This window comes from Anopheles gambiae, chromosome 2, assembly GCF_943734735.2.
Source record: "Anopheles gambiae chromosome 2, idAnoGambNW_F1_1, whole genome shotgun sequence".
Taxonomy (NCBI): Eukaryota; Metazoa; Arthropoda; class Insecta; order Diptera; family Culicidae; genus Anopheles; species Anopheles gambiae.
In genome coordinates, this window is record NC_064601.1 from 21,667,206 (window position 1) to 21,691,028 (window position 23,823).

At 48.8% G+C, this 23,823-nt stretch overlaps 1 protein-coding gene across 1 annotated transcript; it reads left to right on the forward strand.

Moving 5' to 3' along the window:
- Positions 1-3,881: 3,881 nt before the first annotated feature.
- Positions 3,882-22,484, forward strand: LOC1273474 (homeobox protein unc-42). Its single transcript, XM_061650579.1, has 6 exons — positions 3,882-5,879; positions 12,491-12,675; positions 12,771-12,878; positions 19,997-20,173; positions 20,510-20,615; positions 21,628-22,484. Exons 1-6 carry the CDS (start codon positions 5,468-5,470, stop codon positions 21,732-21,734), a joined length of 1,095 nt encoding a protein of 364 aa, XP_061506563.1. The 5' UTR covers positions 3,882-5,467; the 3' UTR covers positions 21,735-22,484.
- The last annotated feature ends 1,339 nt before the right edge of the window (positions 22,485-23,823 follow it).

Below are 23,823 nucleotides of genomic sequence, written 5' to 3' on the forward strand. Positions count from 1 at the left end.
GAATGTGGTTTCTGCTGTTAGACGGTCACGAATATACTGATGGAGTTTTAACCATATGCGCTCAGCGACGGCCTCACAGTGGTTGAGGTAAATGCTCAGTTTTAGTACACCAAGAACCATGGGTTCAATTCTCGGCCCGTGCGGTCCCGGGAGAAACTTTGATGGTGTGTTGTGTGTTGTTATAATAAAAAGGAGCTCAAAATCTCTATGCAAGCCATTTAAAAAATGGAAATGTGTAAACAAAAGGACACAAAAGCTCACAGTAGAGAGGTGAAAAATGAAAAAAGCTGTGTAAAAGCCCCTTTTTTAAAACGTTGTAGAGAAACTAGGGACTAGCAGGGAAAAACAACTTGGCGGTTCGATTTTTAATAAAAGCGTACGTACCATTCACTGGAAAACTACAATATTAGTTTCTTTTTTTATATCACACACACACAGCGCACAACGATCGTTTCTCAAAACGCCAAGGGAACGATCCAAAGGATGCACTGATGCCGTCGTCAAAAAAACACAAAAAAAAACACTGGAAGACTCATGGTGCTTCCTTTGAAGTAAGTTTACTTCCACTTTGCCATCGACTGTTGTGGGCTAGTGCTTTCCGGTAACTCGTGATGTGTTTCCTTGCTGTCAACATGTCGTCCTCGGTGGCACAGTGCACAGGCACTACACAAGGACAGGAAACCCACAAACCGTCCGAAAAATGGGTGAGACTGAACACATGAGCACACGACACACACACAAAAAAATGACCGTTTGATGGTTTTGTTTTATGTTTAAGTAATTTGGCCAAAGTTTATTTCCCAATTTTTGGACAAACCACCACCACCACCACCACTCCGCAACACATGGCGGGGGAGGTGGGGTCACGATTCCGAGACACCATCTGCCGTGCTGCCCTCCCTTCCCCCTTGATACGCAAAAGTGTGTCCACTCCACGTCGTTTGATCCGCCACGGAAGAAGAGAGTTCAGCAATTAGATTTGGTTTAGTGCATTACCGTGCATTACCAGCCGGAATCGCTGGTTCTTACGTCTCTCTTTGTGTGTGTTCCTTCACTTGGTTGCTTCTGCTGCTGTTGTTTCTTTTCCATTTAGTCGAGTGGATGTGTGTATGTCTCCTCCATCACTCCCTGCTTATCGTTGTTGTTGGCACGTTCTATTTTACTTCTTCTCGAGCACTCGCACGAAAAATGCTTTCTATTTCCAGCATTTCCAACCCACCCGTTTACCTCTCCAGTGGTGTCGCGGCTTATCGTTTGCCTCGCCGCGGTGTATGTGTGTGAGTGTGAGTGTGTGTGTGTGTGTGTGTCAAGCTGTCCCTAATGCATTTCGGGGCTTTGCTACTTGACACTTTGGCCAACTCGTCCTGCTGGCGTACGCCTTTTTACAAGAATGTGTCCCTTTTTTTTCTTTCGCCGAAGCTAAGCTGGTGACTTCTTTGTGGTCCTATGCTCATGTGTGTGTGTGTGTGTGTTTGTGGCCTAAATAAAGCACGGCCACCAAGGCGTGCCCACCGAGGCCACGTGTCAGAACAATTCGCTCGAGATTGTGAGGCAAACAGTCTCGGAGCACCCTTTTCCCGAGCGAGAGTGTGTATAAAAATGTATAAAGCTTATTTTCGCCCTATGTGGCCTCGGCACACCCCGGCTTTGTGTATGATTAATTCTGAACTATTTAAAAAAAACCCAACTGCGAAACTGCGAACCGTCCTACCGCTGCTGTTTCCATTCTAGTTCCAAAGGGGAAGGACAGTCGAGCGCGAAAGTGGTCGGTGCCACCCGATAATTAGCGGGAACGGTACCGACCGGAAGTGTAAATATTGTGACACAGTAAGTGAGGCCACGTGTTGTTACTTTGGCTTTCCCGTACGCCCGTGCGTAACCTAACGCCCCCTAATTAAGAGTCGAATTATTTCTGTACCAGTACGGGTCAGAAGGGTATTTAAAAAAAAAGTTAAACCACTTTTCAATAAAGTTCTATTTTCGAGCAAGGTGAGGAAAAAAACTCCCAACAATATTTCACAACAACAGCCCGAGTTTCGTGTGACCAGCTCGATTAGGTTCGACATTAAAGCAGCAAAATCGAACGTCGCTTCCCATGCCAACGATCACGGTTCTATTCGACGGACCGTTGCCTTCCTCCCCATTCCCAGGCCGGATCATGTATCATGTATAAATTGATTCGCTGCCGGGGCCAGGGTGTAGAAGGGGAGCTTCCGACTCCGCTAGTCGGAAAAACCTCCATTCCCGGGACCCTAGAGCCCTCCGCTTGCGGTACCGCTCCAACCGTAAGCAGCAGCAGTAGTAGTAGTGGTAGTATGGCGAAAACATAATTACATTTGCTAAACTTTATTTCCACAAATGTCATCCACCCGCTGGGCCGAGGTAGCTTTAAAGCGAAACAGAGCTGCCAACGAAGGGGGCATGGAGGCACCGGCAAAAAAGAAGAAGGTTCAATCGATTACCGTTTATCGAGTAATCATTATCCAGCGGAGACCGACCAACGCAGAATTGACCGTATTGATACTGAGCGATGTTTTCGTGCTTTAATGTTAGGCTGAGTTGAGGGAAAAATTGAATTGTCAAAAATCCAGCAACGTATGTGAATATTTGCTTTATTTAGCGCTCCTCTTCGTTCCTAAAAGCCCCATTATCGTATCGTAAGGACTCCACCAAGCATCTCTAACAGTCACACGGACAGTATCATAAACCTGCTGCTGTCGTGAGTTTATTTTCAATCTATTTAAATACATCCACACAGCAACACAGGAAAAAAGGAAACCCACAACCAGCGCCAAGTATCTGGCCAACTGGGTGGAAAAGTGCAAAAAAAAGACCTCTCCGCCAAAACCAAAATTTCCTCCCGCCCTCCGACGGATGTTGTTCTTTTCCAATCAACTACGGTACGGACCTCCCGCACCCTCCCCATGCCCGACTCCCCGATGGCCAGATGGCCGACTGTCGGGGCACGCCACTATGCATGATAGGTGTATCCCTGAGATATCCCGGACACTCCAAAACAAAGACATCTTTGCAGTACGACGGCATGAGCGTGAAATAAAAAATAAATAAAGCTGTACAAGGAAAATGCAAACTACAACTTCATCTCAGCTGACCCCAATCCTTCCAATGCCCCGCCACAGAACATCGGCTCGTCGCAGGATCTAATCCGACGGGGGACAACCATTTTGTAGCGGCTCTCAGTGCCCCGTGCGCACTGCCCAAGTGCTGTGCCAGGCGACGCACAATACCAAAAGTCGCCTTGCCGCGTGTGTGCCGTCGACCAAACACAGCTTTGCGTACAGTCGCAAACTCACACACTGACGAGCTCGGACGCAAATGGAAAAAACGGGACAGCCAGGATAGCACCCACCACTAGCGCAACGGCGCTAGTTATCCTTGTTGCACCACCAGCACGGTACGTTGCGTTGCCGTAGAAACGTGCACCGAAAACATTAGCTCGAAATGATTGGTCAATTTTTTTTGCCCATCTCGCGTGGGAGCGAAGCGCTGCTGCTGGTCGCTGCTGTCGTCCCGCTTCATCCAGTCGGGCGATGGCGCGTGTTCGTGCACCGAACACGCAAACATGGACATGCGCACATCCTTCGGTGAGGATGCGAGACGATGGTGGGTATCCCTCTACAGAAATTGGTAGCTTGCGGATCGGCAGGCCCGTTGTCCTGTTGTCTCGCTCGTGCAGCCATCTGCTGTGGCAGTCACAGTGGCCTTCTGTTTCTGTTCACCCCCGCCCTAAACGCACACCCTTCCCGAGCGTGCCGTTTTGTGTTCGTCCCCCTTGTTTCGGTAGGGCTCCGTTTTTGGCAGCACTGCTTCTATCAAACACACACACACACAGGCTACACTATGCGAAGTATCCGTGAAATTGCACAGTTGATAGAATCCTGAACTCCCTTTCCCTGTTTCACCCGCCCGGTCACACCGCCACAGGGAAACGATTCCTTTGCTCGCGCGAAAAGGACCTTGGTACACGCGCGGTTGCACGGTGCCGACAGGAGCGGGCCAAGAGGCAGAGCACACAGAAGGGAGCATCATCCGAACAACAACCAGCAACAAAAAAAAGCCCTCTGTCGGGCCAGCCCCTGGATCCGGTCGAAGCGGGGACATCAGATGATATTAATTTTGTTACTTTCCAGCATTTCCATTTCGCAGTCCGAACGTCGCTGATGCACCGTTGCGGGCTCTGCACCCCACCTAGGACACTCGGGCTCGGAACTACCGACGAACGTACGGCACCGGTGGCGGACCCTGGCAGCGTGAGTAGCGTGTCGGTATCCCGCCGTAGCGCTGTACCGATTAGCGCGGTTGGCCAAGTTTTGCGGTTAACGGTGGCAATTGGACCTAGTGTTAACAGCATTTTTGAACCAGCAAACCCCCCACAGTGCGTCGAGAAGATGGTAAAAAGGTGATAGAAAAAGTGAAGTACTGGAGCGTGCGAGGTTGTCCAAGTTGTGTGATTTTATTGCCAAGAAAGCAGATGTCGGTAGTGTCGCAGTGTTCGTGCGTGTTTTGGGGCGAAGTTTGAGCGAAAAAACGATCCAGAAGTAAGCGTAAGCGTGAGTAGTAAGTGTTGTGTAGCGACGGAAGAACGGCAGAAGAACAACCGTGCTTAAGGAAGAATAGAAAGACGAAGAGTGTGATTAGTTACTCATGCATAGTTCATTCCATTTCGTTAAACCATAAGGTCATGAAAATAATTTAAAGTTTAAGTGTATCGCAGTCTTGCTGGAAGAAGGATTCAACACATGCGTACGTAAAGTAGCATCGGATGTGTCGTGTGCTCTAGTTTAATCTTCCCTCAGTTCGATATCAAACCCCATCGAAGAGTGCCAAGCGCCTAGAAGCAATAGTCCCCCAGTTGGCATGGAAATGTTCGATTCCCTTGCGAGCCGCGAAAGAAACGATTTGTCCTACCGTTTGTAGCTTCCGTTTGAAGTGTCCGCGCTTGAGTGTCTTTTTTGGCTAGTGTTCCGCCGCTAACTAAGACCGCCCCGGGGAATTTAGCGCCCACCCAGTTTGGTTTACGCGCAACTTCAAGCTGTATCTGCCGACGGATTACTGCTGCCTGCCTGCGCCGGTGGTGAATGCCGAGCTCACTGTCGATCCATCGCTGTCGAACGCCGGCCGCACCCGCTGCCAAGACAGCCACGGCCCCACGGTGGAGTTCAAAACCAACTGCGCGGCAACCGGCCCCGTCGGCGGTGTTCTAGGAGGAGCGGCATCGAGCGTACCGGGCAGCGGTGCGGGCGGCATCGGCGGTCTTGGTTGCCTCGGCGGCGGTGGAGGCGTCAGTGGAGCGGGACCGGACGGAGTAGCAGCGAACGGGACACCGCTCGGGCTCAGCCCGACCAGTGCGGCGGACTCGCAGCAGTTCAACATCTTTCCGGCCATCTTTAGCCGGCAGCTAAACTTCAACACCGCCACCGCCGGGTCCTGCAGCCAGTCGAAGCTGATGGACGATCTGCGGCCGAACCTGGTCGGCGGTCTGCTCGGCCTGCAGCAGGGCCTGCTGGACGATCATGCGGCCCTCGCGCACGGCGGCAACCTGGCCGCCCAGCACAATGCCGGCCAGGACAGCAAGTTTATGGCGCTGCAGGACAACCGGCTGATGGGCATCGGGGCGCACGAGAACCGGCTGCTCGGGCTGGGCGGCCAGGACCACGGCCGGGGCGGTCTCGGCGGCCCGGGCGGCGGTGCGAACGGGGACAAGTCCCTCGGTCAGCATCGGAAGTGTAGCAGCACACCGGAGGACTTCAGCGCACTGTACGGGGGACTGTCCGGTACGCCCATCAGTGACCATCACCATCACCACACGCCAGCCCACACCCCTCCGAACCGGCTGTCGGACAATGGGTCCGTTACGGGTAAGGTTCCATTCTCGTCCACACTACCACTCAAACCGCGGCGCAGATGTCGTTTGTCCCGGGGTCTATTCGTACCACTGTTTTGACCACCGTCGGCACACGCTCACACACCGTTCAGAAGGGAACCCCTTTCTTAGGCAGAGACACACCTTCGTGTCATCCCGTTCAATCGGTCCGTCCGACACGTGGCCAGGATTAGCGCGCTGTGAAAGGGATCGCTCAGGAGGATAATCCGGCCCATTATTGATGAGACGCTAAATGGCGCGGTGCAATAGCTTTCTAATAGGATTGTGTTGACGTTTCCGACACCCGGCGGTGTCCAGCGATAGTTGTTTGGGCCTTTTTTACGGCAGACCGAACATCCGACGGTGTTTGTCGTTCGATGTTGTGGTCGCACGGGTAAGAATAATTGCTCGCATGAGTAGAACGAGCCAAACATCGCACTCCATGTGGGATGCTAACGTTTGTGTTTGTTGCTGTCTCTTTGACAGCTGCGGCATCTTCTGCCGACGGGATTTCAACACAGACCGGTGCGGTGCCGTCGGGAGTTACTTTTCACTTACATCGTAGCTGGCGTTGAAAGGATATTTGGGTTTAGTTGCCTTATTAACAGCTGTTTTATAGTACAATATCTGCAGAATATTGCTAGAATTGCACATTAAAGCCTTATTTTGATTGTGAGATTCGCAACACCATAATAATCGAATCTTACAACAAGAATCAATGATGATTAGGAATCTGCAGTTTGTGTAGTGCTTGTATAACCAAACAACAATATTGGTATTGGCCACCGGCATCTATAAAGCAAATATTTTCCATCAACTTCCCGGTTGACTTTCACCCCCCTTAAAACGGGAACCATCCATACCCGAGATTTGTAATCTCAAATCTGGTAAACACCTATCGATGGCAACGTGTAGCTAAAACCTAATGCACCCACCATCCCGTGACCACCAATATTGTACTCTAATGATGACAATAGTAATAGTAATAGCAGGTTGAATGCAAAATCCCAACGCCAAGGGCTGATACAACACACCCGGGGAAGACGGCCCTAGGCCCAGGGTGATCGTAGATAGAACTCGGGGACCATCCAGCGCCCGGTACGGGGGAGGAGAGTGCAAACAAATGGTTACATTTCTGGTAAGAGGACACCGGAACAAATGTTACCCCCGCTTAAGCTTCACACTTCACTCGCACCGCCGTTTCCCGGGGCAAACTGACTACGGCCGTAGGTGATTGTCGTTCCGGCGAGCGGTCATTAGCATTGAAAGACTCGACAAATTCACCAAACTACACATACACACACACACGCTGATTACAAAGCAATTGAGTCGGTTTCCGTACACGTCTGTACACGGAACTAGAACATCACCGGTTTTTTGCCCGGCAAACCTCCTCTCCTTTGTGGACTATAAACGCACCCCGCAAGGAGTGGATGGCAATCGCAACCCTCCTCGGATTTTGCATTATGTTGCTCGTGGCCCGTGGCTTTTCCCCCTTACACTGAGGTTTGTCGTACACCCGGGACATCAGAGCAAACCCGTCAATCTGCCAACGCGAGAGGACCCTCTCGCACCAGCGAGTGCATCAAATAAAATAATTGTCAAAAGGGGAATTAGAGAGCGAGAGCAATCGAAAGGTGTTGACATACTTGTCGTAAGCTGCACTTCATTATTGTTGCTTTCTTTCGTGAATGAACGTCAAACGCGGCACGGTGTAAAATCGCATCGTACGGGGCAAACCTGGTGCCCGGCCATATGGTTGGTGTAGAATTAGAGCCCAGCGTGACAGGGCTTTTAGCGTGACATACACACACACGCACAGAGACGATGCACTCGGGTTCGGCACTAAATAGGATTTCCATCAAAGGATAAACGAGATACGGGGTTGAGCCCCGATGGTCCGGAGGTTGGTGGTAGATTGAGTGTTTGTTCCGCTCGACAGGAAAGACACAAGTACTTATCGGTTTGCGGTGGTTGATTAGTGAATCATCTTCTTCCCACAAGAACGAGAATTCCGCAGTGAAGTAGAGTTAGCACTGACCGCAAGCTAGATCTTCCCGCGAGGACATTCTACCATGGTTCACGCCATGAACCGAGGAGTGCCGACGGTACTTTCTTGTGGAATTAAAATAGCTCTTCGCGTGAGGCCCCTACCAGGCCCAAAGGCTTCCCCAAAAACCGTTACGTAGCGTTGCTGCGGCACAGTATCAATTATGTAGATGGGCTAATTAAAGGTAAACGTGGGTGTCATTTAACTAATTAATCGCTTTTCCTTCCTTCCATCGGGAAGCCCTCGGGGAAGCACAGCAATGCCCCGGCCTGGGGAGTTGACCAGAACAAGGCACCGCAAGCCCTCCGAAACGGGGCAGGTGGATGTGGATGGGGCTGAGAGGTCTTCTTTGCTTGGGACGTGGGCGACGGCGCGTGATTCGCGAAACCAACAACGGTTATTAATGAATTATTTATTTTTGTAAATTATGTTAATGCGCTAGTGACTGCGAACGATACCTTTGCCCCAGTGTCCTGACGATGCACTGCCTGGGACGGCACGCATCTTTCCACTGACCGGGGCTGATTAAAATTCGTCCATCTTTACTATTACCAGTCAACGTCAAAGGATAGCACTGATAAAGCTAGCGGCCAATTCTAAGCCACTTGGCACTACCACATCCAGTCGTAGGCGGGTTTAAAGGCTCAGCAGGCACAGAACACAACCAACTGAGGAGAAGTTGCTGTTGACGTGTTGTGTTTCCTGCAAACTGGGCATGAAACAGCACCGGCAGGTCACAACTTTACGGTAGTTACGGTTTGAAAATTTACATTTTCTCCGTAAATCGCACGGCGCATACAGCAAAGCGACAGCACAATTATGCGCATCTATCATCATTACGTGTACTGATGACGTTGTGGACGGGCATGATGAAAGTGATGTCGGTAATGTTTTTTTCTGTCTCTTGATTTTCACACCTTTTGCTCACATTGATGGGCGCTACCGGCCGAATGCGTCACGAAGGACACGTGATGTGCAAGGCTCACTGTCAGCTCGGACTGACGGTCAGAAACTAGCAGCGCCCACGGGCTGGCAATGGGGCAAACATTGAGCCACACATTCATCACACATTGTCACCCAGGCCCACTGCATTCCGATCGGTGTCCAACGGCAAACGCGTTGCCGCCATTGCTTTGTGTGACACACGCCACTGGAACTGGAGGAGCTTTTTTAAGCGCCAGCCAACCGGGCTTGGGAGCCTTTGGCCAGCCCGAACCGAAACAGGCCGTCCCCATGCCATTTGGGCTGGGATGCCGTAGACATTGCGACATAATTTATTCATTTCCATCATGGAATTATACCATTTGCATACTAAAAAGCCTTTCGTCCCGGGCAATGAAAGGCCTCGTTTGCAGCATCGCCTCTGCGTGGCCACATCCGTTTCGCAACCGTGTTACTGGCAAACAGTTCTACATTCAGCAGTACCTACACGCTCGCACGTGCTGTGTGAAAGTCGAATGCCAACAACGAATCGTTAAAGGTGGAACTGCCAGCCAGTTGGCCAGCATCTGCTAATGAGCAAACTGCTTTGAAAGCAGCCAGTCGGGGAGAATGAGCCGGCGGATGGTAAATACATTGGGAAGTGGGAGGTTTTACTTGCCGGGTTTTGGTGGCCATAGACTGTGTGATATGGCGGGAAATTTGCTGTTGAATTTTCAAATGCAAAAACTAGTTTCTTGTCAGGGTTTAGAACGTAGCATAGGCCTACGCCTTTAGTGATTATAACACTCAAATTTGAAGTGCTTTATGATGATTGTGCGTGAAATGCAAGGAGCCTAGAGAAGGGCTATTTTGTAAGGAGCTCCTTTGGATGAGCCTATAAAATTATCATCGAGGAACTAACAAAAATGCCATAAAAGGTCATTTTATAGGTCTTATTATTATTTTAGGTTTTGCTTGGTTTAAGCGCTTGCATGCTTCATTTCTGTAGATATTTTGAACCTATTCATCTCATTGTGTTCTTCTGTGTTTCGCTCTTGAAATTAGTACCATTATCTTTGTGCCACTAGTGCGCCTTAAAGTATGCAATCTTATATACAAAACCCCTTCTTTAACCGCTATGTTTGCATTTAAACGCATGTGGCTCGTTTTGCAAGTCCTTCATTCATATGTATTTTTTTTTTCAAATTACTTACTTACTGCTTATCCGGCGCTCCAACCGCTTTGCGGTCTTGGCCTCCCTCAGGAGTGTCCCAAACCGCTCACGGTCTCGTGCCTTCGTCTGCCCTTAGTAAATATTGTTAAAATTTGTACCTCCTAATTTTCATTAGTTTACCTCCTAAAGTTAGTACCATAATGATTGATACACTATCGCGCCTTAAAGTATGCAATCTTCCTCACAATTTTCCCGCTTTAACAGTCATGTTTGCATTTAAAAGCATGTCGCTCACGTTGTAAGTCCTTCATTCATTTTACATATTTTTATTAAAACTAATACCTCTTAACTCATTAGTTTGTTTGTTACAGTTAGAACCACGGTGCTTGAAACACTAGAGCGCCTTAAAGTATGCAATTTTATGTACAAATTCCCCTCTTAAAGAGCCATGTGTGAATTTAGAGGGTTATCGCTCGCGTTGCGAGTCCTTCATCCATGTTTACTTATTTTTTATCATCTGCAATGAAGTTTACATCATCGCTTCGCTTATTACTGCCATCACAAGGCCCCTCAAAATGTATCACCATCACCATTCAACGGTGCCAGTACAGTACACTCTTCGGGGGACTGTTGCGTTTATTGCGCTTAAAAAAAACGACCGCACTCTTTGATGTGGACACTTGCTAGTCGATGCGATTGAACAACATCGTTTGACAGTTTAGCTGGTTTTTAACCAACAGAGCCGTTACAGGCTACATCCTTCAAGCGTTCATTACCAATCTAGCTGCAAACAACCGAGTATAGAGAGGGATAAAAAAAAGAATATCATCCTGCGATGGGACCGTGACACAATGTGTCCTCTGTGCAAAATCAATATCCTGATCCGTTGACGACCACGCCGACTTTGACGAGCTCATCATGCACGCGTGTGGAGGTCCCAGTGTCTGTGTGTACGTGTGCATGGCTGTGTTTTTGCAGCAGTGTCAAAGGTACCCCGTGCTCACGGTATTGAATTTAGGTTTAGCCCATTACTTTGTAATTATCGGCTCTATAATTATCAATTTAATTACAATCAATTTATTAATTAGTATTATTTAAATGGATACCACCAATTTGTTGGCTCATTATATGGCTCGCTTTCGTCGACCGGGATACGTGAGTGTATATGTGTGTATGTGTGTGTGTGCGTTCGAGTGCATTGTATGTGTGATTCGTGTCGATCGTGGTGAGCATCGCCGCTAAACTAAACGCCACATTGCCACCACTTGCCTTCTCGCACCGTTTCACCCTTACACCAGCAGTGCATTGTTTTTCGCCAGCAACCTCATCAACAAATTTGCTGACGTCAGTGTTTAGTGGTGGTCTTTTTTATGTTTTTTTGGCTGCTTATATGGTGATTATAATGGTGCTGCTGAGGTGATAGTGTGCGTCGTGTTGGTGTGTGCATAATGTTGGCTAGCGCGTTTATCGCCACCGAGGTTCGCCTCCCGTCGGCTCGAACGCCTCAAATCAAATTGTGATAAACCGCCACGCGACGGGATGCGGCACCACCACCCACCGGCCCATGATGCCCCCTATGTATTGGCAGGAAATCAACACTTTTTGTTTCCAGTGTGTGTGTGTTTTTTTTCCTTCAACAATTGCTAATTAAAATAATCGAAGGTACGTGCGTCGTTTAGCGATCTCCATCTGGTGGACATTGGAGTAGATGACGCCCGCGACAAAGTGTGTTCGAGCACTACAGCCTTAGCGGCTAATAATGTTCTATCTCCTTCATCATCCATCACAATTGTTTAAAATTGAGCAAATGATACTGCTAGCGAAAGAGAATGGGTTTTTTTCTGGCTAAAGTTTCTCAAATCAGTTCCATCTTATCAGCTTGAAATCTCCACCAGAATGCTGCTCTACAGCAGTGAGCAAATGCGTCTTCACTGTAGCAAAACCGTACCCTCCGGTGGCCCAGTTTTTCAATTTATTATTTATCGTACATATGGTAGCTCTATTATTAATCCATTTCCTGTGCCCTGTTGAGAGCCCTCCTGAGTTTTGATGACAGTTTCAAGCGTACCTTTCCCCTGGGGTGGTGTACCCCTGGCAGCTAAGAGTGGGATGTTGGCCGGCCGGGAACATGGTGCACACTTGACTCGTGCACACCACCTTTCCTCCCTTCCCTGGTTGGCTTTTCACTTATCGAGTCTTATCGTGGGGACGAATCAGCCCAGTAGCCCACGTATCAGTGTGATTGCATCTGCAAACCATACCGACCGAACCCAGCTTCCCTTCACACTCATCCCCAGTTCTCTTGTCAACTAAAAACCCGAGCGAGCGACAGGGAAGGACCGTGGGCATAAGGCAAACAAGTGCATTCTAAATCTGATAATTTCCTTTACATTTTATTCTTTCCCACATCTGCCCATCTCGTGCGGCTTACGTCTCGGTACTACACAAAAAAAAAACCCAGCGGAAGGTGCATTTAAAAAACTAAAACCCGAACCAAACAGCGGCCCGCTCGGTTCCTCCGTCCCGGGTGGCATTTCGTCCCCCGGAAGCGGCATCTCAGGGTTGCCCCAGCATGCTGGCCACACGCCCACCACAGCATCCTGCCCGACACCGGCCCGAAGGCGACACCGAACTACCTTCACTCAGGTGAGTAACGAAAAACGCAACGAAGCCATCCGGCGTCCGATACATCCGATACTAATTCCCACATACCCCCTCCTCCACTTCCCTTCCTCCCGCAGGAACAATTAGCAGAATTAGAGGCGGCCTTTGCGAAATCACACTATCCGGATATCTACTGCCGGGAGGAGCTAGCGCGTACCACTAAGCTGAACGAAGCCAGGATACAGGTAGGTTGACCGGTTGCTGGGCTGTGGCCCACAGGAAACATCGTGTTGATGCGACACTGTGACGCGTCGGGAAGGTGTTTTTTTTTCTTCTGGTGAGGACAATAACACCGTAACGCGTGCTACAACTTCACACACACACACACACACACAAACGTCATGGCTCTAGGCTCGACTCGGCACACAATTTGGTATGCTAATTGACGAAAGTGAAAATTGAAATTTTCATTCAAACTTGACGGCAACAATCGAAGACGTAGCGTACAGTGATACAGGAAAAACACACACAGACAGATGGGAAAAGCGTTGCAAAACAGCGTCTCCAGCGGGCAGGAGCTGAAACGGCACCGGAATTACGGTGCCATCTATTATGCTAATTTGCACGTCGTTCTACTTTCCACATTTACTTCCTTCTATTTTTATTCGCGCCTTCACACCCTTGGCACGGCATCAATGCCGCGGGTTTTTGTTTTGCTGGCGGCATATCTGCTGGCATTCTATCGTTGGCATCGTTCTCGTCGTACGGCTTTGTGTGTCCTTTTCGCCACTGTGTCGGCTGTCGAAGGATGATTAATATTCCACGATCGACGCGTTCGATCGACCGTCGGTATTAGAATATTGCCCTCCGCGGAACCTGTGTGTGCCCTTCGCAGGGTATCGGAATTTCTGTTCACGTGCTACGTTGCACATTAGATTTGGTTGTTAGGATGGTGGGGATGAATGCAGAGTGGTGAAGTAGTACACAGTAGTAATACGCTTATGTTGAACATTTGTAAAAAGGAACGTGTTGGAAAGTGAAGCAAAAGAAGGACTCGTTGTTTTCTTGCTGTAAGGTTAATTTTTAAAGTTGCGACTGTTTGGTTTACATGAGAACATTTGCTTGGAAAGAAATATCAGAAGATAAGGCAGCTTTTGGGCCGGTCTGGTGGTACAGTCGTCAACTCGTACGACTTAACAACATGCCCGTCATGGATTCAAGCCCCGAATAGTCCGTGCCCCCATACGTAGGACTGACTATCCTGCTATGGTAATAAATAAGTCACTGAAAGCCAAGCTCATTTTACTAAGTGGGTACAGGCAGGCCTTGACCAACAGCGGTTGTTGTGCCAAAGAAGAAGAAGAAGAAGAAGAAGAAGAAGAAGAAGGCAGCTTCTCTATGGCAGCTATCGAACAAGACTTAAGACTGGAACAAACGTTTAGCGTTCTATGGAGTTGCACGATCAGACATTCTCGAGCAAACAGAACGAACATCAGTTCGAACAAACGAGTATGTTTTGGAATTCTATACATCATCTTTCTGAGCATCGATGCGAATTTTGAAATGGAAGATTATCATACTTTATCTGTCCTATTCTGGGCAATATGTTCATAAACACCATAACTAGAAATGAAACAATTGATCGTACACCTACGATTGAACGGACAAAAGTGCAACAAATGTGATCATAATTTAGACAGAGACAGACGGCCTCAGCACAATTTTTCGATCGAAAAAATTCGATAGGCGCTTACGTAAAACTGACAGTATAACTATTTCTTTTATACCCCTACATGAAGTTGGCCTCCCAGGTAAACATTTTTTAAAATAATTAATAAATAATTTTTTATCACCCAAAATATTGAAAAAGAACCAAAACATTTACCAACTTGCTTTTACATAACGTTTTTCAAAAACATCAACCTTGATTTATGGCATTTTTTTTATATTCGATAATTTCCGCAGCTCAATGCGTCGCGGATTTTGTCCCATACAAAGCGGAACGATCGAATTTTTGTAGCATAGTTCATTTTGCTCGTGAGTGTCATGGTATACCAGTTTTCAAAAAGACCAGTAAAATGAACACCTTGGCGGCGAAATGAGTGTCAAATGACGCCAAAATGACAGCCGGATCTATCGAATTTTTTCGATCGAAAAATTGTGCTGAGGCCGAGAGTCATAAGATGACAGAGTACCTTTTCGATCAGAACCTTGTCTGTCGGCCTCAGCACAATTTTTCAATCGAAAAAATTCGATAGATCCGCCTGTCATTTTGGTGTCATTTGACACTCATTTCGCCACCAAGGTGTTCATTTTACTGGTCTTTTTGAAAACTGTTATACCATGACACTCACGAGCAAAATGAACTATGCTACAAAAATTCGTTTCAGTGTATCTTGTTCAATAGCTGACAGAGCACGGCGCTGACGAATAATCAACATTCCAAAACACACCACGCACAGACGAAATACATGCTATTGTACAAAAGGAGCAACAAAACTGTTGCCAACACAACCTTCAAATGTCGAATTGTGCGAAAAGTGCTTGTCCCCCCAGGTCAAACCCTACCGGAATGCCGATCCTCGACGCACCTCTGACGAACCGACGATGCTCCATGCATGCTTGAGAGCGTGGCGCGCAAAATTTAGTCACGACCAGCCGGCGCTCAAATGACGAAATAATACTTATTGATTGCATCAATAATTCAATGAAGATCTCGCACGAGCACCGTGTGTGTGTGTGTGCCTTCTCGCCAGCCGTTTCGAATCCAGGAGCCCCAGGAGTTCGGGTGGCGTCTGGTGGCGCAATCGTTTGCGGGCTAATGCTTGCCAGCCAGAGCCACGGTGTAGGCTCAAAAAACAGTCCCAGTCCTCACCATCGGCGTCGCCTTGCGTCCACAATGCGCTATGCTGTGCAATGTGCGTGAGCTGCATCGATTCCGGTTGTATGCGTTTGATCCAGTACGAGCCTGGTCTCATCGCGCAAAAGAGCTAAAAGGTGCCGTTCCTTGTGCGTTCTGAAACATTCGAGCGATTTGTTTTTGCTGCTACTGCTTTGATCGATTTTTGGGCGGGCATGTTCGGGAATTTGTTTTCCGACGGACACACCAAATTCACCCGGACTGTCTCTCTCACTCCCCATCGGGATACGGTAGACTCGGAATGATTGTGCAGCGAACATAAAGGACGTCCTTGTGCGCACACCGATGGGATTGATTCGCTCCACCGGTACGGGATTCACTCTTATCAAAGGCTGGAATGCCATTGCCGTGGATCTCGTGGTGAACAAAGATGAAAACCATTTTCAGCAAAAACTCTTTGCTCGGTTTTTGGGCCAACGGGCGCTGTGAATTTATTATTATTCTCTACACACTGCACACCGTTTCAGACGCGGAAGCAGTCGGTCCCCGGTCCGTGCAATTATTTTGGGATATTCGAACCCTGCGTTGTCCGACGCCCGACCAACCCTCCTCCATTCCCCAGGTTTGGCGATTGTTTGGGACTGTTCCGTCGTCGTTGTACAACAAAATAATCAATCTCCAGGGATGGAGAGAAAGGAGCTTGGGAGAGGAATAACCAATAAAGCGAGCCAAACTAACTCATCGCATATTAACAGCCCGCGCCACTGATAGGCCGGCCAGGTAGACGGCGACCACTGTTATGGCAGGATTGGGGTTAGGGTCTTTTCTGGCACTGTCCTAGCCCCTTGGTGTTCGTGACTTGCAAGCAGCCCTAGTCCAGTGTGACGGATCGACATGAAAGCTACCGGACGGATCACGGACGACACGGAATCCACACTCATCCTCATCATCATCAGCAGCAGCAAGTTCGTCCTCGTCGTCGTCACCGGCCATCCACGTTTAGGCATCGAATCGGAACCAATTCTTCCCGCTCGCTAACGCCTAATCAGAAACATATTTTCAAACAACATCCCACCCGCCATGTGCTACATACATACATACACACTGCATGCGAATTTTTCTTCACCACACAGCACATTAGCTTACGGCTCAGTGGATCATCATCCACAGGAAGGTAGCGGGAGTCATCCTTTTATCTTTTACCTGGACGCTGTTAGTTCCGTTGATGGACTCCGGTGCGCTGAAATGAGCCTTCAGCGACGGCCACGGCAGGTGTGTATTGTCGCATTTCGTCGCAACCGGACACCGGCAAAGAAGCGGTGGTTTTGACGATTTGGGGCTGAAGCTTCTAGCTGCATAATGCAATTGCGATAGCCATGCCAAGCTATCTGTTGTGGTTTTTGGGAAGGGTGGCCGATGCAGCATTCCGTGGCATGCTGCGACTGGTACGGGCTTGATTAGAAAGCTAAATTGTAATTTGTTTTAGAATGCTGGCTAGCTACGCAAAATCGGAACCACTCCGAGTCACACATGTGACTCCAGCTAGAGCAAACTAACGCAAACCCATTAGAAGAAGCTAAACCATCCCCAACCATCATCACCACCACCAGCCAGCCAGCCAGCTGTATTTCCCTCCATAAATAATCCATCTCTTGGCGTTGGCGCCCGCGTTCGAAGAAGGTTGCTCTCGAAAGAAAAACAAGCAAGCATTAGAAAAGAAACGTGCAAGAAAACTCCACAGCTCCAGCCAACAAAGCAGGCGCAGGCAGTGGGCAACCAAAAAAGAAAAACGAACACGTTCAGCTGAACAGCAGCTCAGTGGAGCGTTCGGGCGAGTTGAAGTTTAAAGTAACGCAAGAAACCCGTTTCCGTTCCCTTCGTTTGCTCTCTCTCTCTCTTCCTCTAAGCTGGTAAAACTTCGAACCCATCAAAGCATCGCCATCATCATCATCATCATCCTCGTCGTCGTTGCCGTCATCTTCATCTTAAGGACATCGTTCGCAAGGATGGTCTCGTCCGTCTTCTTGACTGACGGCAACTTTCACCCCCGCTTCATTCGATGCTAAAGCATGGCGCCCGCAGAGCGAGCAAGAAACGTGTATATCGTTTCGGGCAAAAGAACAGTGCCAAGAAAATTACCTACCCAAGTAAGGATAGGGGGGGGGGTCGGATCGGCAGACCGAATGGGAGCTGCGGGGGGGGGGGGGGAGGGTGCGCGGTACGCGGCATTCCCGTTTGCTGTTAGTGTGTAATCTACAACATCAAATGGATCCTTAATTCAATTACTCCGCCTTCTTGGAAATTCCTCCATTACGGTCCCCCCCCTTCGACCGGCGCCGGCGTCTTGCCTGCTGCCGCTCTCGGCTCGCTACAAAATTCCTCGCTTCCGAACCGGTCGCGGGCAAAACCCCAGCTAAACCAGAAAAGGGCCCAAAGCCATAAGACACACAGGAGAGCGTCCACCCCAACCCCCCGTGGATGGTACACTCCCTCGAGGACACTTTTCCGTCCCGATGTTCCCCAGCTTCTCGCGTAGTTTATTTACGAGTTCAATTTCGACTCGACCACCGCTCCTCCCTCCTCCAACTCACCCACTCTGCCGCTGTTAGCTTCCCTTGTGTGTTTCCTCCCTTTGCCCTTACCCTTGACCCACGAGAACACGAAGCCATAAACTGTACACGTGAGTGTATGTGTGTGTGTGTGTGCTGGTGTGTGTGTGTATATGTGTGTGACTGTGGTGAAAGGAAAATGGCGGAACTAACCACCGCGCACGGTATTCGTTTCCACGGTGCTACAGCAGTTCCTAAGAAATGACAGCACCAGATAAGACGGAGGGGAGGAGCACGAACGTGCCTCCCCCCTCCCGTGTGCGTGTTTCTCCCCGTACGCGTACGTGTCGCGTACTCCTCTCCTCGGACCGGCCCTGCCAGCATTGCTAAACCACTCTGCTTGCTTGCTTGCTTGCTTGCTCAGGACGCTAAAAGGCACGGACAAAACTTTGCCCTCCTCATTTCGCGCGACTTTGAACGAGAAACAGTTAGAGGCGGAAGAAGGAGCGATGCAAAAGGGCCGGAGCTGACAGATGGGTACGTACAGAAGTACGGGAACAGCAGCGGGAGCGGAGCGGTAATGGAAAGGGGCGTTCCGGTGGAGGGAAGGGGGCGATGATTTCGAATAGCGGTATACACATTTAATTTAAATGGAAGACAGCAACGCTCCACCCTCCGACAGTCCCATTCTAGAGGGTTTGGGATGGTAGGGCAGCCCATCTTCTATCAGCATTCAAGGCGCAGAAAGGGAGACAAAGGGCTGGGGCAAGGGGAGAAAGAAAATAAGAAAGGCAACAACAACAACAAAAAAAACAAGCAATAAATGAAATAAGGATAACGTCACCATCAGCGAAAGCAACAACCAGCAAAGGCACCATCGACAACGGCGGTATCGTTTTCGTCCCATTTTGTCCCATCGCCATAGCACTTGTGCTCGGAAACGTCGTTATTGCAAGTCAGTTATTGCTTGAAGCTGCTCTCAGCATCTCAGCATTTCGCTTGATGCGGAAAGGTTTCTCAGGATGGTGAATTCCGCCCGCGAGCTGCACACTATTAACTCGGTCGATTCGTTCTGAAGTATTATAATCCGTTGTCAAACGTACCAATAGCTCATCATACTAAGGTTTCGAAGAAGACCAGTTTATATTATCCATTTACTCCATATTGTCTTTGCTTACTGCGAAACAACAACACAACAGAAAGATACACAAGAAATAGCACGAGGCACGCATATGGCGAGGCGAAGAGTAGTAGCCATTGGGGATTGCCCTAGCGCACGCTCAACAAAGCCCGTTGACGGTGATGGTAGTAGTGGTGATGGAGCGTTCTAAAAGCGAACGTGAACGAACGAACAGAACGACAGGCTCACACTTACACATGCTTAGCCACGTGCACGAACGCGTACGAAAAAGGGGGAAGAACCCGAATGTTCCCCGGTAGGACGAGCGGACGCGGCGAATGGTGTATATGGCGAATCGAGAGCAATACACACGGGGTTCGATTCAATAACATCCCTTTTTCCTTTGCCTGCCTGCCTGGGGACCTACTTTCTCTAGGCCAGGCGCCGATCCACCATGATGCCGACATTTAAACCCCGGTCGAACGGTTGGTTCGCACAGCAAACGCATAGCAAATGCGCGTAACGTCCGCCATTTTACTGACGGCAGTGGAACAAAGTAGAATAGAAATGGTAGCGATTAAAATGTTTTGGGTTAGGAAATGTATTGTGCAATCTCTTCTACACTATTCTACGCTTTTAAAATCAATGAAATAAAACCGTGAACATGGGGCACAGGTACAACAAAAACGAGCCAATCAAATTTCCCAATAACTACTCCAACAACGACGCGACAGGCCAACCGTTGGCGGTTCAAACACGCCAAAACGCTCGAAACACAGTTTTCTTCTCCTCTTGCTCACCGCCACTTTTTCCCACCTTTTCCCACCCAAACAGGTTTGGTTTCAGAATCGAAGAGCAAAGTACCGAAAGCAGGAGAAGCAGCTACAGAAGGCGCTCGCCCCCTCGGTCATACCGTCCTGCAATGGCATGATGCGCAACATCCAGGGCTACAGCGTTTCGAGAGGTTATCAACCGTATCCACATCCAAATTCAATCAACCGGTATCCCCAGGTATGCGAATGCGAGCAACGCGAGTAGCAATAGGAGGAAGACAAAAAACAGGAAACATCCAGCGCCACACACACACACACACACACACACAAACACACAGCAAGAGGCACATGCATAAGGACCATTTTCCCATCAGCCTGCCCATGGCCTGCCTTGTTTGCGCGTTTCGGTGTTGTGTGAGCGGCGCTCGATGGAAGATTGAGAGTATTGATTTGTACTTTACCATTATTTTTTTCCTCCCTGCACCTGCTCTTCTCTTCCGGTTGCGTTCCTGCTGCTGCTGCTGCCGTCTTCTTCTGCTCCCTCCCGTTTGTACTCCGTCAACCATCGCACCAGGACCTGTTCCAAATGGGAGCCTCATCCTATCCGGGCATGACGCAGCCATTCTCGATGACGCACGGTTCCAATATGGGTGCCGTTGGCGTTCGCCAGGACTCGATGGGTAAGTGTTTTTTTTTTTTGCACAGTGTTTCATTTTTTCTATCTCGCGCACAATCCACCCCTCACTCTGTCCTATCTTCACCCAATTTCCCAACCGGAAAACGCGTGACAGCGTGTTGCTGCTGCGCTGGAGAACGGGTAGTAAGCGCAGGGACGGCCGGACGAAATAGTAAACTGAAGTCGGAAATGGTTCGACACTGTTCTGTAAACGTTGGACAAGCAAAATATAGCCACACACACACACATACACAGCTGCTCGCTAGCTAGCTCGTGGCACGGTTGGAGGCGTTAAACGAATCGCAGCAACCACAGCACGGCCCTTTGACAGCGCCCTGGCATGCTTTGATATTTAGATATAAATAAATAAATGCCCACCACATGCCCGGTGGGGTCGTCTCCCACTCCCCGGGTCGGAGAAGCGTGTTCAGCGGGAAAAGCAACGGAAAAGCCTGCATCTTGCAAGGAAATTTGCTATTTTCACCTCGCAAATGGTGAAGGTGTTCTGGGCCGAAGCAGGGCATCGAGCACACGCCGGCAACTTCCGGCAGCAAAAGTGAGCCTGTTTGGAAAGGCGTGAAAAAGCGCACAAACACACACACACACACACACACACACACACACACATGCGACCGTTTCGTCTTCGCTCACGGGGCGCACGTCTTTGGAAAATTTGTCATTTCCGCCGGGCGGTAATGATCAATAATGTTTCATCGTGTTTCTTCGTGTTTTTTCTGTGTTGCCGTTGCTGCAAGTTCTTTGCACAGCACGCCCGGGTTGTTTCTTGAAGACGTTTCTTTTGCATTCCGGCATGAAAAGTAGAACTGTGAAGCAATACACAACATCGGTAACGTCCTGCGCTTACGGGTTTTGCACCTTCGGTGCTCTAGATTCGTTTAAGATTGTATAGATCCGCCTCGCATTTAAGTGTTGTCGTATTTAAACCTTTTTCTTGCATTGCATTTTAATTCACAAACTCTTTTCTTATCTCTTCCCACCCACATCGCACCCACAAGGAATGACGGCCGAGGACGAATGGTACAACAAAAGCTTATCGGCACTGCGAATGAACAGCTCCCATCATCCGAATCTGTCCGCACCGATGCTGCAATACCAAACATAATTAATGTAGATCAAATGAATACCAAACAGTAGAACACACCCACACGCACACACCCACACACATCCAGCCACAAACTTCCGCTCTGCGTTGCGTCGAGCCATCAAACCCCTCCCACCCATAAGGAAAGGACAACAGCACAGCGGAACCAGGCGGGATGGTGGTGGGTGCATCGGAAACCTGCCCCGTTTAACCGAGTGTCATCATGCTGCAACGAGCAGCGAAAATGCATCGAACTGCAACGGGACAATGCAGTCGCCCACCAGCCCACCATTCTTGCCTAAACCCCATCATTCCCGGGGCTCGAGTTTTGTGGGTAAGCCCCCAGCGCCATGTTGCCGAACGCCATCTACCCTTCCTCATTCGCCAGCACCTAACGTCGACACACACATCACTCAGGGCCCACAGCCCGGAAATGGCCATTATTTTTCTGGCTCACCCTTTGCTGCGTCCTGTCAACACTGCTCCTCGTAAAAAAGGGATTTCGATTCACTTTTATGTTTCATTGTTATTGATGATGGAGATTTTTCATCATCATGTGGCTACGCGCACACCCCCACACACATTTTGCCTATTATTGACCAATGAACGTTAAACAGAACAAGAGACAAAGAAAGAAGGCCAGAGAGAGAAAAAAGGGAAAAAAAACTCCGGAAAACCGTTTAGTGTCCCGGCTGGTCGGAAAATGCTAATTTGATTTAATTTATTACGTGCGGCATCGAAACAGCACTCGCTTGTGCGTCTCGGTGTGCGTATAGAAAGGATGTGAGAAAAAAGCACAACAAAAACCTATCAACTCTGCAATTGTTGGTGGCGTTCATCGTGCGTGTAACGTTTTTGCGCAACAAAACTCACCATAATTGGCGCACATCACATGCCGTCAATGGCCGATGCCGAAGAAACTTGGAATGAGTGGGGGTCTGGTTTTAGGCACTACAACAATGAAAAAGACACCATGGCTGCGGTCGGTTGACAGCGGAGAAGACACAACTATCACATACTATCGTCTAATGCACCTTATGAAAAATCAAAACTAACTTCCCGGTTTACACGCGGGGATGCAACAGGAACAGGAGGGAACCTGGCAAGACAAGCAGACAAGGAATGATGGCGGTACGTTGCACGTTGTCCCGTGTTCACTTCAGTCATTCCACTTTTCATCCGTACCTCATCATCCAAAAAGAAGAAAAGTGAAAGGTGGTGGTCATTTTCTAACCTAAGCAATTCATTCATAAACCAGAATACACACAAAAAAGGTCAAAAAGGAGGGATTTAAAGAAAATGATCTTCACTCGGCGGAAAGGGGAAAACAGCACAGGCCCAAAAGCGCAACAAATCAATAGACCCTTCCGATTTGCTATCCGAACGTGTGTCCCACAGACCACAGGGCCCATCGTTCGATCTAAGCGCGTATGAAAATGAAAACATAGCTAAATTATTTTATTTAACACAGTGCACGAAAATTAATGCAGCAAGCAGGTATGCGCGTGCCACGTGCCAAGCAGTACCGCGAAGAAAAACACTACCAGCGATCTAGTTGACCGTGATGGCGTGGCGGTGGTTGCCATGGATATTACGGTGTTGGAAGGGTTGGACTGGATTGACTGGTAGGAAGGAAACAGTGTGGTATGTGTGTCACCTTCGAGCACACTGCATTCCCGCACACACACAGCACATACAATCTGCCAATGCTGCAACCATACTTGTACATAGAACAATAACGAGTAGTAAGAAATATTGCGGAAAGGAGAAGAAAGAAACTCCACGAATACTATAAACCAGGGCTGCGCTGCCGCTACAATATAATACCAGCTGCTGCTAGTATTGTAATGCTCAGTATAACTAATGGGAAATATGTGGGAATAGCGGGGTAAGCAAAGCACAAAGCATGAGCAATGAGCAACACAAATCCAAAAGCACCCCAAGCCAGCATGGGGCTAGGCACGGCGGCAAAGATAGAGAGAGATAGAGAGAGCGAAGGGGAAAAGCACACACATACACACACAAAACAATCCAGAAAAGCGTTTGAATTTTATGTAGATGTAAATATTATAAGGGTACATTAAAATTAATACAATCGTCAAGTAAAGCG